The 16,045-nt window shown below is 27.8% G+C and overlaps 10 protein-coding genes across 10 annotated transcripts in view, besides 1 other annotated feature; 5 read left to right on the top strand and 5 right to left on the bottom strand.

Annotated features, from left to right (window-relative positions):
* EHI_161010 (anaerobic glycerol-3-phosphate dehydrogenase subunit A, putative) overlaps nt 1-869 on the bottom strand; it is a gene marked incomplete at both ends in the record, with an annotated part of 1,862 nt that extends 993 nt beyond the window's left edge. Inside the window, one exon of the mRNA XM_001913708.1 lies at nt 14-869. Coding sequence (XP_001913743.1) covers nt 14-869 — 856 coding nt within the window. The remainder of the gene's footprint in view (nt 1-13) is intronic.
* Nucleotides 870-954: 85 nt separating this feature from the next.
* EHI_161000 (ser/thr protein phosphatase family protein) lies at nt 955-1,743 on the bottom strand (the record flags this gene model as incomplete). The annotated part of the gene is made up of 1 exon (XM_644520.1): nt 955-1,743. The coding sequence occupies one exon, from the start codon at nt 1,741-1,743 to the stop codon at nt 955-957; it is 789 nt and encodes a 262-aa protein (XP_649612.1).
* A 138-nt stretch (nt 1,744-1,881) lies between these two features.
* EHI_160990 (40S ribosomal protein S16, putative) lies at nt 1,882-2,391 on the top strand (the record flags this gene model as incomplete). The annotated part of the gene is made up of 1 exon (XM_644521.2): nt 1,882-2,391. One exon carries the CDS (start codon nt 1,882-1,884, stop codon nt 2,356-2,358), a length of 477 nt encoding a protein of 158 aa, XP_649613.1. The 3' UTR covers nt 2,359-2,391.
* A 959-nt stretch (nt 2,392-3,350) lies between these two features.
* On the top strand, nt 3,351-4,310 carry EHI_160980 (uncharacterized protein; the record flags this gene model as incomplete). The annotated part of the gene is made up of 1 exon (XM_644144.2): nt 3,351-4,310. One exon carries the CDS (start codon nt 3,351-3,353, stop codon nt 4,263-4,265), a length of 915 nt encoding a protein of 304 aa, XP_649236.1. The 3' UTR covers nt 4,266-4,310.
* A 1,735-nt stretch (nt 4,311-6,045) lies between these two features.
* Nucleotides 6,046-6,747, top strand: EHI_160970 (uncharacterized protein; the record flags this gene model as incomplete). Its single annotated transcript, XM_644145.1, has 1 exon — nt 6,046-6,747. One exon carries the CDS (start codon nt 6,046-6,048, stop codon nt 6,745-6,747), a length of 702 nt encoding a protein of 233 aa, XP_649237.1.
* A 145-nt stretch (nt 6,748-6,892) lies between these two features.
* On the bottom strand, nt 6,893-7,603 carry EHI_160960 (RNA recognition motif domain containing protein; the record flags this gene model as incomplete). Its single annotated transcript, XM_644146.1, has 1 exon — nt 6,893-7,603. One exon carries the CDS (start codon nt 7,601-7,603, stop codon nt 6,893-6,895), a length of 711 nt encoding a protein of 236 aa, XP_649238.1.
* A 150-nt stretch (nt 7,604-7,753) lies between these two features.
* Nucleotides 7,754-9,433, bottom strand: EHI_160950 (uncharacterized protein; the record flags this gene model as incomplete). Its single annotated transcript, XM_644147.1, has 1 exon — nt 7,754-9,433. One exon carries the CDS (start codon nt 9,431-9,433, stop codon nt 7,754-7,756), a length of 1,680 nt encoding a protein of 559 aa, XP_649239.1.
* Nucleotides 9,434-9,999: 566 nt separating this feature from the next.
* EHI_160940 (alcohol dehydrogenase, putative) lies at nt 10,000-12,640 on the top strand (the record flags this gene model as incomplete). The annotated part of the gene is made up of 1 exon (XM_650725.2): nt 10,000-12,640. One exon carries the CDS (start codon nt 10,000-10,002, stop codon nt 12,610-12,612), a length of 2,613 nt encoding a protein of 870 aa, XP_655817.2. The 3' UTR covers nt 12,613-12,640.
* Nucleotides 12,641-12,973: 333 nt separating this feature from the next.
* On the top strand, nt 12,974-13,987 carry EHI_160930 (cysteine synthase A, putative; the record flags this gene model as incomplete). Its single annotated transcript, XM_643199.1, has 1 exon — nt 12,974-13,987. One exon carries the CDS (start codon nt 12,974-12,976, stop codon nt 13,985-13,987), a length of 1,014 nt encoding a protein of 337 aa, XP_648291.1.
* Nucleotides 13,988-14,068: 81 nt separating this feature from the next.
* EHI_160920 (uncharacterized protein) lies at nt 14,069-14,983 on the bottom strand (the record flags this gene model as incomplete). The annotated part of the gene is made up of 1 exon (XM_644150.1): nt 14,069-14,983. The coding sequence occupies one exon, from the start codon at nt 14,981-14,983 to the stop codon at nt 14,069-14,071; it is 915 nt and encodes a 304-aa protein (XP_649242.1).
* A 294-nt stretch (nt 14,984-15,277) lies between these two features.
* Nucleotides 15,278-15,942: a repeat region.
* Between the last annotated feature and the right edge of the window lie 103 nt (nt 15,943-16,045).

The following is a 16,045-nucleotide window of genomic DNA, read 5'->3' as shown; positions in this document are numbered from 1 at the left end:
TTTAATCCTTCACTGGTTGTTGTTGCATCAGTGTAAGAGTCTTGAATATCAGCGTTTGGTCCAACCATGATAGTACCATCAACTGTTGGAATAATAAGAGTACCTTTTGTTACTCCTGTTGGACATGGGAAAATAACATGTTTAACCATTCCTTGTAACTTTCTATCTAACAAATATTCTTCTCCTTTTCTTGCTGTAATATGGAAATCAGCTGGATATAACATTTCTGAGACTTGTGAAGCAAAAACACCAGCACAATTTAATAAAACTTTAGCAATAAACTTCTTTCCATTTTCACAAACAACTTCATATCCATTATCAATCTTCTTAATTCCATTAACAGTAGTAGATGTATAGATATGAACACCATTAGCCTTAGCAGTAAGACAAGTAGCAATAGTAAATTCATAAGGATCAAGAACAGAAGTAGTTGGACAATAAATAGCTTTCTTGATATTTTCACTGAGATTTGGTTCTTCTTTATGAATTTTTTCATAATCCCATAACTCAACTGGAACATTTTTAGTTTTAGCAATTTCCATATATTTATTTAAATTGGGTATTTCTTCATCAGTTTTAGCAACCATCAACTCTCCACAAGTAGTAAGACCAAAGTTAAGTTTTGGTTGAAGTTCATGGATAAGAGTATTTCCTCTTACTACAAGTCTTCCTTTCAATGTTTCTAATGTAGTATCAATACCACAATGAACAATACCAGAATTAGCAGAAGTAGCTCCAGTAGAAACATCTCTAGCCTTTTCTAACAAGGCAATCTTAAGGTTCTTGTATTTAGACAATTCCATTGCACAACAAGCACCAGTGCAACCAGCTCCAATAATGACAATATCATAATGACTTGATTGTGACATATGAAAAAATAATAGTGAATAACTTTATATTATATCAATTCTAAATGATTTTTAAAACAAACAAGAAAGAGAGTGATATTCTTAATTATTCTTTGTAAAGTGATTTGAATTCTTTCTGGTATACAGAATTAGTTGTTTGTTGAGGACCCCAATCAGTATGATCTTTCTCTTTAAAATGACCAAATTGATTGGATACTAACAATGTTTCTTCAAACCATTTTGGAGGTGTGTTAAAATGAGTATGTCCATAAACCCAAAGATTAACTCCTTTCATCAAATCTTCATCATTACTTCTAAACAGACTGAATAGAGAGTCTTTTTTTGGAGACAATGACGTTGTTGGACAATGATGAGAAAATACAATTTTGTGTTGGGCTTTAGAGTTGTGTATTTTTTCTTTTAACCAATTTCTACAAATGGTGTGAGCATGGTTATAAAGTTCAAATGAAAGTGGAGTAGAGGTGTTGTATTTAATCTTATCAAAATCTACTGCTTTATTTAATAAGTATTGTTTGTCATTGATATCTAATTCACTCCATAACGTAGTAAAGAATATCTCTGTTGAATTTATTAGTATGCTAGAGTTGTTTACATAATGAACATTTGAACGGATATTTTCATTCCAACCATTCAGTAATTGTTCTAAATTGGTTATGCCAAAACAATCATGATTACCATAAAGAATGTATGTTTGTTCATAATTCAAACTGCACCAATCAAAAAACCATTGAACATTATTTAAAGAATCATGGTCACACAAATCACCACCAATAACAAGGTATTTAGCCATGACATCAATTGGGTGTGACTGGAAATATTCAGAGCAAAAAGGTTCATCAAGGTGTAAATCAGAGATAAATTGTATATTTTCCATCAAATGAAGATATAAGAAAATAATGTATCAGAAGAAAATACAAGAATGAAAGCATTAAATTATAATAAAAAATTATAAAAATATTAGAAAAAAAGAAAAAAAGAAACCCTTTACCAGAACTAACCCATTTTTATATTGATGTCAGCAACTGTTAAAGCCACTGGTAAAACTCAAAAGAAACATACTGAGGCTCTTAAGAGTGTTCAAGTTTTCGGAAAGAAAAAGACTGCCATTGCTGTTTGTCTTTGCAAAGAAGGAAAAGGTATGATTAGAGTTAATGGTGTTCCACTCGATCTCATCAACCCACCAGTATTAAGAATTAAAGTATTTGAACCATTATTCATTGTTGGAAAAGAAAACTACGCTAAATTAGACCTTAAGATTAGAGTCACTGGTGGTGGACAAGTTGCACAAGCATATGCCATTAGACAAGCCATTGCTAAAGCTCTTATTGCATACAACCAAAAGTTTGTTGATGAAACTACAAAGAATGAACTTAAAGCAAAATTCCTTGAATATGATAGAACTCTCCTTGTTGCTGATCCAAGAAGATGTGAAGCTAAGAAATTCGGAGGACCAGGAGCTCGTGCTAAATACCAAAAATCATACAGATGAGATTGTCCAATTGAGTATGGTGGTTAGTGTTTATTCTATTTTGATTTAATGGTTTCTTTTCTTACAAAGAGAAGTAAATAAACTGCATATGAACATATCTGTTTTAAAATATTTTTTTTATAATATTCATGTATTCAATCATAATTCACAAAAAATGTGTTTTACATTAAATCTCTAATAACAAAATATTTTATTCATTTTGATGATTAATTTAAAATAGTATTTTGGATTTAGTCAATATAAAATTAGAAATTATGAAACAAAAATTCTTAATTAATTCAAGGTATTGAGTAAATAAAAATTACTGAAATAGTAGTAGTTAAGATGATACTAACAACTATTTCAAACAATATTTCGTCATCAAATAATTAAGATAAGACAAATTAAAGATAAGGTAAAATAATAAAAAATAATTATTTTATTTTTTCATGAATTAAGCTAACTTAAAAGAAAATTAAAAACTTGATTAAACAATGACTCTAAGAGGAAAATAAAAACGAATAGAAGTTTTTATCATTTTATTATAAATGAGTTTATATCACTTTATTTTTGTGGTTTCAAATCAAAAAAACACTTGGTAGTGTTTTTGCGTTATATAAAACACAATAATAGTGAGTCTTACAATAATGGTAAAAAGAAAAATGTTAAGATAAAAAGTTATCAGGGAAGAAGAGTTTCGAAAGGTTTTAATTAAAAATCAACATTAGAACGAAAAGAAGTCAAGGAAAAATTAAAAATCAATCCTGAAGAAATAGGTGAAAAAAGAGGAAATATATACAGAACTTAAAAAGAGAATAAAAAAGGATATGAAATAATAAGAATCAAAAATCAAAAGAAAAAGAAGGATAGTAAGAAGTAAAAAATCAGGAAAGAAAGGAAACTAAAAAAGAAAAATAAAAAATAAAAATAAAAAAAAGATAAATGTTAAAAAAAAAAAATAATAAGATAAGTAGGTATTTAAGAAAGAACTAATAACTGAAAATTATAATTTCATGAACGCATTTATTCTCCTCTTCATTGCACTTGCTACTGCTGAAGATATATACTCTCCATTTAAAAGAAGTTGTGTAATTCAAAATAGAATTAATACTATTACTGCCCAAACTAAGGCTATTCATAATAAAATAAGAGCTGATGAACAACAAGAGAGAAATCTTAATGATTCACTCTATTACCTTTATAGAGATCTTAAATATGCTACCGTTGCTGAAGATAGAGCAAGACTTGAACTTGAAATTGAGGCTATTCAAAAGAAACTTCATTCAGTTAGAATTCATAAAGTTAATATGTTGAGAGATATTAGAAAGGAAACTGATAAAATTACTGCTCCATTCAGAGATAGCATTGCTAGAAGTAATAAGATTGAAAGACATGTTGGACTTGAAGATGAAGGAAACTTTGTTGATGAAAGATTAAAAACACAAGCTACTATTAAGAAAGTTACTTCACAACTTGCAAACAAATATGCTACACTTGCTGCTAAAATTGCTGCACAATCTAATGTTGCTAAAGCCGCTAAAAAGTTCAACAATGATGCTGCTAAGGTTCAAGCCTTTGTTGCTAAAAAAGCTGAAGCTGCTTACACTAAAGTTCATTCAAAGATTGTTAAAGCCATTTCAGCTGCTGTTGAAAATGGTGTTGCTAGAAATAATGTTGAGACTGTTGCTAAAACTGCCATTGAACAAATTGTTGATAAACTTATGATGAAAGTTGCTGCACAACCATCAGTTGAAGCTGCTGATAAAGTTGCACAAAATATTGTTAAGTCACAACTTAAACAAATTAAAAAAGCTGTTAAAGTTACTCCAAAGAAAGTAGTTAAGAAACCAGTTAAAAAGGCTGTTGCTAAGAAGGTAGTTAAGAAAGCTGCTCCAAAGCCTGCTGCCAAAAAGATCGCTAAGAAATAAGGTAATACATACTGAGTTAATTTAGCACTGTTGCTTATTCAATTAATTTTTCACTAATTTTTTTTTGCTGTTGTACTTTTATCAAATTTTTTTTGTTAGTTAATTTGAAGTATTCATTTTTGTTTAATCATTTTTTAATTTAATACAACAAAATGAATCAATTAAAGTTTTTGTTGTTTAAGTTCAGCAAATTTATGATGTAATTAGCTTATTGTTTGGTTATAATCACTATTTTGTTATAATCGTTTATTAACTTCTGTTAGTCCAATTTTATTTTTGTTGTTTTTTTAGTTAAGTTATTTATATTCTTTTTTACAAATAATTTAATAGTTTATGCTTTATTTGGTATTTATTTTTAAAATTTTGGGTTACTTTATTATTTGGACTTTGATAATTATTTTGATTCTTTTATTTTCTTTTACCCTACTCTTTTTATTCATTCTATATTCGTGTTTTTTTTATAACAATTATTGTTAAAGTTATTCTCTTTGTTTTATACTTTTATATTTTTTATTGTATTTATGAATATGTATTGGTTCATGGCTAAAGTAACGTTCACTTCTTATTAATTATTGGGTTTGATGTATTTATATTATCTTTTACTTAATCAGTTTAATTCATTGTTTATGTTTTAATCAGTACAGATATTTACTTCAATGGTATTATTTTAAGCAACTACTCAAATGAATTGTTGTAATGTTTTTACTTGTTAAAAATAAGTGCCAAAGAATTAATTTATTATTTCAAATATGCTAAAACTATTTAGACATTTGTTCATTTGTGTAGTTAAAATGATGCTAAATTATCTGTATGGTGACTCTATATTTCAATTCTATTTTGACAATTAGCATCATTTATTTTCATTAAACAACATTTTTATCATATTATATGATAATAAAGAGCATAAGAAAAACGTCTTGGTTATTGAATAGTATCAAGAATTAATAAATTATTGGTTTTATATATAGTTTAAAGGAATTTGTTAATTATGTCAATTCAATAGTATTGACAATAATATTCTGTCATGCAAGTTAAATAATTATTTTCAAAATTAATATATTGGGACTAATAACTGAGATTAATAATCAATAAAATATTATTACATACTAATAAGATTATCGAAGATAATTCTGTACATACTCATTTAGTAACATATTTTATTTGAAGAAAAGTCAAATAGTTTTATGTTCTTAAGTGCAATTACTTAAAAAGATAGAATTTATACAGAAAAAAATGTAAAAAAAAAACTATGAAAATAGAATTATCTAATTCATTAAAGAAAGAAATAAAATAAACAAACAAGTAATAGTAAAAAGTCCTAGAGTGGAGTGTAAACTGTATCAAATAAGAAGATTACAAAAAAAGAAATAATAAGGTTAAAATACTTTTACAATAACCATTAATTTCGATGATTAATGACACCAAGTAATTGGGTCATTTCCCTCATTTCTATTTTTGAAAATATTATATAAACTAATATCAGTATTATATTTTATATTTTTGGTGATGAGTGAATAAAGATTTTCATTCGAGACAAAAACATACTATTGAATTAATATTATATTTGGTTCATAAATAATTACTATCCTTAATTCCATATTTATACTTTCGATAATTCGAAATTGTTGAAGTTTTAGAAGTGGAGATTTTTAATTCAGCAAACATAAAAGGAATAAAAATAAAATCTTTATGACTTTTTAATTAACAATTCTACAATACAAAATAATAATTACGTGGTTACTTATGTTGTTGATGTTGAGAACTAAATTTACTAAGAAATATGATTCATAGTCCTTTTATTAAAATACCACTAACAATAGATGAAGATGGTTCTTATGTCATATTAGATAATAGTGATGAGGTAGTAAAAAAAGAACAACTTGTAGCAAAAAGAGAATCACAAAATAGAGTTGTAATTCAACAAATGTTTCTAGTTGCAGTATTAAATAATATTGGATTTGATATTGTATTAAATAAGCCACATAAACGAAGTACTACAACAATGCAATATTTTCCTATTTCAAAAATTAGTCGAGGACAACAAGTAATTTGGGATGTAGAACAAGAAGATTTGAAAGATAAGTCATCTAAAGAAAAAAAAACATATTTAGATACAATGACAAATAATTTAATGATTTTGTTATTAAAACAAAATAATATATTCTTAAAGGAGAGAAGTACAAGAAAAGGTACTAAAGAAGATTATATTCAAATGAAACGAATTGAATCAATTGCAATTGGAAATGGTGTTATTAACTTAATTCAAAGTAATGAATTTGGAAAAAGAATTTATAGTAAAATACAAAATAGAATGCAAAAAGATGGGTTAACTCTTTATCATTTTGATAAAGAAATAACGAATTTATTATATTCTTCTATATGTTTGTTTTCTTCAATTGAACCATTATTTAAGCAATTTATTTATTCGTCTTACAAATATGAAAATTCTAATTCTTCTTGTATTTATAAGAATTTAATTTAATATCCTTTTTTAGATAGAAGGTTATTTAAGGTTATTAATTATCTGGAACAAATAGAAATAAGTAAATTATCTTTTAAATTATTATCAAAGACTATGAGTTCAATTTTATTTCTTTATTAACTTCATTATTTCATTTTGTTATTTATCATTTTTTATAAGGGTTATAATTGTATTGTGTTGGTTGTGTTAAATTACCTTGACTTGTTTGAGGTGGTTGATAAATTGTTTGAGGTTGATATGAAACGCTTGGGACATATGTTGATGTATATTCTCCTCCATAATTTTTTGGTTGAGGAACAATTCCACTTGCAATTGGAGTATATGGATGATATTGTGATGACATTGAATAGCTATTATATGAAGGAAGAACAGAATTATATTGATATGGCGCATACCTTCGTTCTTTTTCTTCGAGAAATTTATCATATCCATTATATTCGCCACGCCTATTATCAAACCTACTACTTTCTCGCTTAGAAAAAATATTACCTCTCCTATCTATACCTTTAATTCCACCTCTTCTTCTCTCTCTCTCCCATTCTCTATCTCTTTCACTTCTCCTTCTTTCATCGTCCCTAGCCTTTCTTTTATGGTCTTTATCTGCAATTTTAACAGACATCGTTGGTCCATTATCAAATGGATTAGTGCAATTTAACTGATTTTTTGCGCGTTTTGCTTCTTCAAAAGTAGAATACTTAACAAAGACTGTGTGTGTTTTATACTGATCTCTTTTTGCTAAGATAGTAACTATTTCAACTTTTCCATATTTTCCAAACTCTTCTCTAATTCTTGTTTCATCTGCACACTCAGGAACTCCCACTACATAGAGAGTTGTATTTTCTTCTTCTCGTGACATAAATGAATTATAAGTTATTTTTTTTATAATTTCATCATTTATTATAATTTAACAATTAAAAAACTATATAAATTATTTTGTTTTTTCACAAAACCTATTTTGTTAATAATAATGTTATTAAATTAATAACTTAATTTCAATAACAATTTATCAACGTTTATGGCGTCTAAGAGCATTAACATTAAGTGATGCTATTTCACTTCCTTCCCTCTTTTTCCTTTCTTTAGGTAACTTAATTTGAGGTTTCTTTGCTTTAGATTCTTTTATAACTTTTGGTTTTTTACTTTCAACTCTTTTATGTAATTCTTTTCTTCTAAGTTCCATTTCTTCTTTATCTCTTTGTGCATATTTTTTTAATGCATAATTATAAAAGAAATTCTCTGAATGTTTGTGGTCATAGTCTTTTACTTTAGTGTTTTTAACTTCAACTTTTTTAGTTTTAGATTCTTCTTGTTTTATCTTTTTTCTAACAACTGGTTCTTTAGATAATTGGTTATCCAAAAATTCACGGTACATATCTATCTTTCTTCTAAACGATGGTATAGGTCTTTCTACTGTGTGTTTTTCAGAAAGAATAACAGAATATTTTTGAATATCTTCATTATATTCTCCATAAATAAATTTTTGAGCTGTAATTCTTCTTTCAGTATCAATGAGTATCATTATAAGTTCATTTTCATGAGGAATTGCATTAAGTCCAAGAATCCTATAATGCATTTTTTTTTTAATAAATGGGAGTATTAATGGAAGTTTAACAAGACAAGAAGCATATTCAGTATCAAATTGTAACTTTTCAAGATTAAATTCAAATGGAACTATTATACAATAACGCTCCGTTGGAATAATACATGTTAATTTATTTTCATATAAAAAACATTCTACATCATAGTATAAGTGTTGTTTTGGAATTACATGTAGATGAGACGCAACACCAGTAAATGTCCTTGTATCCATAATAAAAAGTGATGTTTCAGTTATAATAATAACATGAAATGGAAAAGATAGATGACTTGTTAAAGCAAAAACCTTATCAGAAAATCCATATTTTATTTCAACTTCTTTTGTTAATATATTTAATATGTACATACCAAAACCTCGACAAATAATTAATTTAGGAAATAAACTGAAGGTAATTCTTGCCTCTCCATCATCTCCTTCCCTATATGGAATTATATACTCATTATCTTCTTTTGTATTTATTGAAATGAAATAAATTTTATTATTTACAGCAATAATTAAATAAATATCATCAGTACAAATTATTTGAATATCATCAATTTTATCATTAATATGAAATTCATTTATTCTTACTGGATTTTCATCTTCCATAACATATATAAATATATTACTTTCATTAGCAATACAAAATATTGGAGGTGGTGTAATATGCGTTGATGGGTTTTTCCATAGTGTTTCTTTAATAATAGCAATTTTTCTGATAATACCTCCACAAACAATACGTCCTTTTGGAGTAATCTCTCCATTAAATAAACAAAACTCTACTTCTCCTTCTTTATGAGGATAAAGAAAATATTTTTTATTTTTTACATTAATCATTTGCATTAAATTAAAATAATTATGCGTTTGGTCAATAGTATGGTTTTCTGCTAATACTCGAGATGTATAATACGGAATAGAATTAGCTAATTCTTGAACTCCAAATTGATTTGGCACTTCATATATATCTCCTTCTTTCATTACAACAGGTACTCCTGTGGCATAATACCCTTTTTTCTTTTTATATCTATTAAGACAAGGATCAAATAATAGAGCTTGGTCTGCTAAATCAATTGATGGTTCATGTGGCAATTCAAAATTGTTCCAATTCATTACACTTGTTTAAGTATTATGATTATAATTTATTTTTACTATATTTTTACTATATTTATTCATTCATTTGTTATTAACATTATCTGCTTCAGATACTATTCTTTTTATAATCCATTTTATTCTGATAAATTTTTAAGAATTTTTTGTTTCATTAATTTAAGTTTTATAAAATAATTTAATAGAAATTTTGTTTTATTAAAAAAAAAGAAAAATGTTATATATCTCAAATTATAACAAGATGAAAAATCTCAAATTCTCGAAAAGGTAGATAAGAAGTTGAAATAAAAAGAAAACATAGGAATAAAATATTTTATAAAAACAATAAGAAGAACAACCCTGCCACGTTTCATGACAGATAAGGAAGAGTCATCCTTTCAAAAAATGGAAATTAAAAAAATGAATTTTCGTCCGATTTCTAAAACGTTCCTTGAAAAATCATAAATAATTACATACTATTTCAAGAAAAGTTACAACCCTGTCTTATTTTCTTTTTCCTATTCGAAAAATAGTGGACTATTTAAACTAAGCTAAAAGTATTGTTTATTCATTCAAATCAAATAAGTAACATGTCAACACAACAAACTATGACTGTAGATGAACATATTAATCAACTTGTTGCTAAAGCACAAGTTGCACTTAAAGAATATCTTAAACCAGAATATACACAAGAAAAAATAGATTATATTGTAAAGAAAGCATCAGTTGCAGCACTTGATCAACATTGTGCACTTGCAGCAGCTGCAGTTGAAGAAACAGGAAGAGGTATTTTTGAAGATAAAGCTACTAAAAATATATTTGCATGTGAACATGTTACACATGAAATGAGACATGCTAAAACAGTTGGTATTATTAATGTAGATCCACTTTATGGAATTACAGAAATTGCAGAACCAGTTGGAGTTGTTTGTGGAGTTACACCAGTTACTAATCCAACATCAACAGCTATTTTCAAGTCACTTATTTCAATTAAAACAAGAAATCCAATTGTATTTTCATTCCATCCATCAGCACTTAAATGTTCTATTATGGCAGCTAAAATTGTTAGAGATGCAGCTATTTCAGCAGGAGCACCAGAAAATTGTATTCAATGGATTGAATTTGGAGGAATTGAAGCATCAAATAAATTAATGAATCATCCAGGAGTTGCTACTATTCTTGCTACAGGAGGAAATGCTATGGTTAAAGCAGCATATTCATCAGGAAAACCAGCACTTGGAGTAGGAGCAGGAAATGTACCAACATATATTGAAAAAACATGTAATATTAAACAAGCAGCAAATGATGTAGTTATGTCAAAATCATTTGATAATGGTATGATTTGTGCATCAGAACAAGCAGCAATTATTGATAAAGAAATTTATGATCAAGTAGTTGAAGAAATGAAAACACTTGGAGCATATTTCATTAATGAAGAAGAAAAAGCTAAATTAGAAAAGTTTATGTTTGGAGTTAATGCATATTCAGCAGATGTTAATAATGCAAGACTTAATCCAAAATGTCCAGGTATGTCACCACAATGGTTTGCTGAACAAGTTGGAATTAAAGTTCCAGAAGATTGTAATATTATTTGTGCAGTTTGTAAAGAAGTTGGACCAAATGAACCATTAACAAGAGAAAAATTATCACCAGTTCTTGCTATTCTTAAAGCAGAAAATACACAAGATGGTATTGATAAAGCTGAAGCTATGGTTGAATTTAATGGTAGAGGACATTCAGCAGCTATTCATTCGAATGATAAAGCAGTAGTTGAAAAGTATGCACTTACAATGAAAGCATGCAGAATTTTACATAATACACCATCATCACAAGGAGGAATTGGATCAATTTATAACTATATTTGGCCATCATTTACACTTGGATGTGGATCATATGGAGGAAATTCTGTATCAGCTAATGTTACATATCATAATTTATTAAATATTAAAAGACTTGCAGATAGAAGAAACAACCTTCAATGGTTCAGAGTTCCACCAAAGATTTTCTTTGAACCACATTCTATTAGATATCTTGCTGAACTTAAGGAACTTAGTAAAATATTCATTGTTTCAGATAGAATGATGTATAAATTAGGATATGTAGATAGAGTTATGGATGTATTGAAAAGAAGAAGTAATGAAGTAGAAATTGAAATTTTCATTGATGTAGAACCAGATCCATCTATTCAAACCGTTCAAAAAGGACTTGCTGTTATGAATACATTTGGACCAGATAATATTATTGCTATTGGAGGAGGATCAGCTATGGATGCAGCTAAGATTATGTGGTTACTTTATGAACATCCAGAAGCCGATTTCTTTGCAATGAAACAAAAATTCATTGATCTTAGAAAGAGAGCATTTAAATTCCCAACAATGGGTAAGAAAGCTAGATTAATTTGTATTCCAACAACATCAGGAACTGGATCAGAAGTTACACCATTTGCAGTTATTTCAGATCATGAAACAGGTAAGAAATATCCACTTGCTGATTATTCACTTACACCATCAGTTGCTATTGTTGATCCAATGTTTACTATGTCACTTCCAAAGAGAGCTATTGCTGATACTGGACTTGATGTATTGGTTCATGCAACAGAAGCATATGTTTCAGTTATGGCTAATGAATATACTGATGGACTTGCTAGAGAAGCAGTTAAATTAGTCTTTGAAAATCTTCTTAAATCATATAATGGAGATTTAGAAGCAAGAGAAAAGATGCACAATGCTGCAACAATTGCAGGTATGGCATTTGCATCAGCATTCCTTGGTATGGACCATTCCATGGCACATAAAGTTGGAGCAGCATTCCATCTTCCACATGGTAGATGTGTAGCAGTATTATTACCACATGTCATTAGATATAATGGACAAAAACCAAGAAAGCTTGCAATGTGGCCAAAATATAATTTCTATAAGGCAGACCAAAGATATATGGAACTTGCACAAATGGTTGGACTTAAATGTAATACACCAGCTGAAGGAGTTGAAGCATTTGCTAAAGCATGTGAAGAATTAATGAAAGCCACAGAGACTATTACTGGATTCAAGCAAGCAAATATTGATGAAGCAGCATGGATGAGTAAAGTACCAGAAATGGCACTTCTTGCATTTGAAGATCAATGTTCACCAGCTAATCCAAGAGTCCCAATGGTTAAGGATATGGAAAAGATTCTCAAAGCTGCATATTATCCAATTGCTTGAATAGATAATTAATTACTTTTTTATAAAATAAGGAAAAGGTTTAAGATAATTAATAAAAGTTTTTAAACAATAAAATAGATGAGAAAAAGATATACATTGATGTTTTTAATAAGAAATGAAAGAAAGTCAGTCTTACCACGTCATAAAGTTATAGAATTTCAAATTGTAATGAAGATTCAATCTATTTTCTGTTAGTAAAAAAGTTATTGTTGCATCTATTAGAATAGACTCTCATCAACAAAATAAACTATAAAGACCTTCTTTGGTATTTCTTTGTCCATCTTCATTGAGTTATAGAAATACCAAGGATGTAATTATTTAAAGGTTGGTCAATGAACTGACAAACACATTAACATAAATAATGGAACAAATAAGTATTAACTCTCCAAGAAAAAGAATTTATCATAACATTCTTGAAACTATTGGAGGTACGCCATTAGTAGAACTTCATGGAGTAACAGAACATCCAAGAATTAAGAAAGGAACACGAATTTTAGTTAAATTAGAGTATTTCAATCCAATGTCATCAGTTAAAGATCGTGTTGGATTTAATATTGTTTATCAAGCTATTAAAGATGGAAGACTAAAACCAGGAATGGAGATTATTGAAGCTACATCAGGAAATACAGGAATTGCACTTTGTCAAGCTGGAGCTGTTTTTGGGTATCGAGTTAACATTGCAATGCCATCAACAATGTCAGTTGAAAGACAAATGATTATGAAAGCATTTGGAGCCGAATTAATTCTAACTGAAGGAAAGAAAGGAATGCCAGGTGCTATTGAAGAAGTTAACAAAATGATAAAAGAAAATCCAGGAAAATATTTTGTTGCAAATCAATTTGGTAATCCAGACAATACCGCAGCACATCACTACACTGCTAATGAGATTTGGGAAGATACAGATGGAGAAGTTGACATTGTTGTTTCTGCTGTTGGAACATCAGGGACTGTTATTGGGGTTGCTGAGAAATTAAAAGAAAAGAAAAAAGGAATTAAAATAATAGCAGTTGAGCCAGAAGAATCAGCAGTGTTGGAAGGTAAAGCAAAGGGACCACATGGAATTCAAGGAATTGGAGCAGGTTTTATTCCAGATATTTATAAGAAAGAATTTGTTGATGAAATAATACCAATTAAAACACAAGATGCATGGAAAATGGCAAGAGCAGTAGTTAAATATGATGGAATTATGTGTGGAATGTCAAGTGGTGCAGCAATTTTAGCAGGATTAAAAGAAGCAGAAAAACCAGAAAATGAAGGAAAAACAATAGTTATTATTGTACCATCATGTGGAGAACGATATTTGTCAACAGACTTATATAAGATTAAAGATGAAGGTACAAAAATACAAATTCTTGATTCATTATTGAATGAATAATTTGAATTGAACTCTTCTTTTTTAAACTTAAAATGTTTTTTTTAAATAAAAAGTCACTTTATATTTTTTTCTCTTCTTCTTTCATTGAATATGTAAATATCTTGTTATGCTTTGTAACATCTTCTTGCATTCATTATCACTACACACTTCTTTCATCGTTCCTATCAATTTTGGTATATTCCCATTATTCATTTCTCCTATAAACTCAGGTGATTTTATTGCACTTTGATTATGTATAATATCATATATTGTATTGGTTATATAATTAATTAATTGTGGCATTTTACTGAAGAATTTATCACTTACTGATATGTATATTAATTGAATTGTAATTTTAACAAATGGAATTACATCATCAATAACATAATTCTGATATATTGTAAAATATACATAAAATGCTGCTGTACGAAGTTCACTTATGGCTCTAATTATTTCATCTTCTTCTTCACTTTGTACTGTATTTACTCCACTCAATATTTCAACAACAGTTGGAACTGCTATCTGACTTTCTTTAGGACATGTTGCTATGATGTCTCCAATAACTTGGATAATCCCTGTTTTATCCCCAAATGTTAAATATGGCTTTTTAAATATTCGGAGAATCAACTCTAAATAATTCCTTGCATATTGTTCAAACTCTTTTTGTATTGTTATACTAATATCACCTACAAGTTCACATAACAATTTGTATATATTTGGTGGTAATTCCGTATTTAACCATTCTACAGTTTTTGGAATTAATGGAAGACAATACGGTGCAAAGCTTGCTTCAAGTGAATAACACAATGATCCTATTAACATCAACGATGGTTCTGGTGTCATTGGAAATGCCTTAATTGCAATGCCAAATAATGAATCACAGATTGGTTTATTTGAAAGTAATGTTGAAATCACTTCATTTCCTGATGTTCCATTCTTTGTTGCACTTACACAACTATCTAAGAATAAGATAGAATAACCTAAAAGATCTGATGAATTAAATAATTGTGTAGACATACAATCACTTAAAATAAATCGAATAATTGTAATTGGTATTTTATTAGAATATTAAATAAAACAATAACAAAGACTTATTAATGTTCAAGTCATAAACTTTATATCCCTTTAAAATTACTTTTCAAGATAGATTGTAGTGATGTAATATTGAAGTGATTCATTACTGTGTTTATTTTTATTCTTTTTCATTAATAAGAAAGTTTTTCGAAAGTTAGAGTAATTTATAAGTGTTTATTGTTACCTTAGTTGGAGTTGTTAAAGAATGATAATAAAATTCTTCTTATGTTCAGAAAAAAAAAAAAAAAAAAAAAGAAATCAATTATGATTAACCTTATTTTTTAGGTTTTTCATCATGTTGAGAAGTGAGCGAATCAGTTTCTTCAACACGCTTTATTTCTATTGAAATAAAGTTTTTGCAAGCATGCTCGACTTAAATGGTTCCTCAATTAAGTTGCTGCCTGACTTTTATTTTGATTTTAATGAGTAATATAATATTTCTCATTCTTTATATTGTTGTTTTAAGGAGAGTATATCCATAACTTACTGTTATAGCTCATCTCCTTTTACCTTCGACACCCCTTAAAGAAACCCTATTCCTTGATAATATCATTATGTTTAATTTTTGTGCAACAATATCAATTATATATGCGTCTTCTTTAATAAATGATAATTCTTAATACATAATACCTCCTTAGTAAATAATAATCCTTATAATTAATAATGAATAACAATACACGTTAATGAATAACAATACACGTTAATGAACAACAATACACGTTAATGAATAATAATCTTTTATAATAATCACTTCTAATAAATATTAATAATAATAAACAGTTAGTGTTGAATAGATATTATCTCACCAAAGGCACGTCATGACCAGACGATAACTGGGAGATTCGAAGCATGGGATTATTTTAGGGTTTCATGTGGTGTCTCTGACGTGCCATCTTCGAATCCCTTCTTATGTTCAGAAAAAAATGTAAAATTCATAAATATTAAAATATGGATAAATTAAAATAACATTTATGATATTTTACTGAAACTTCATTTTAAAAACAA

The sequence above is a fragment of the Entamoeba histolytica genome, genomic scaffold (assembly GCF_000208925.1).
Source record: "Entamoeba histolytica HM-1:IMSS scf_1104750518719 genomic scaffold, whole genome shotgun sequence".
NCBI lineage: Eukaryota > Evosea > Mastigamoebida > Endamoebidae > Entamoeba > Entamoeba histolytica.
The sequence above is the reverse complement of the archived record's forward strand: the minus strand, read 5'-3'. Positions and strand labels throughout refer to the sequence as shown.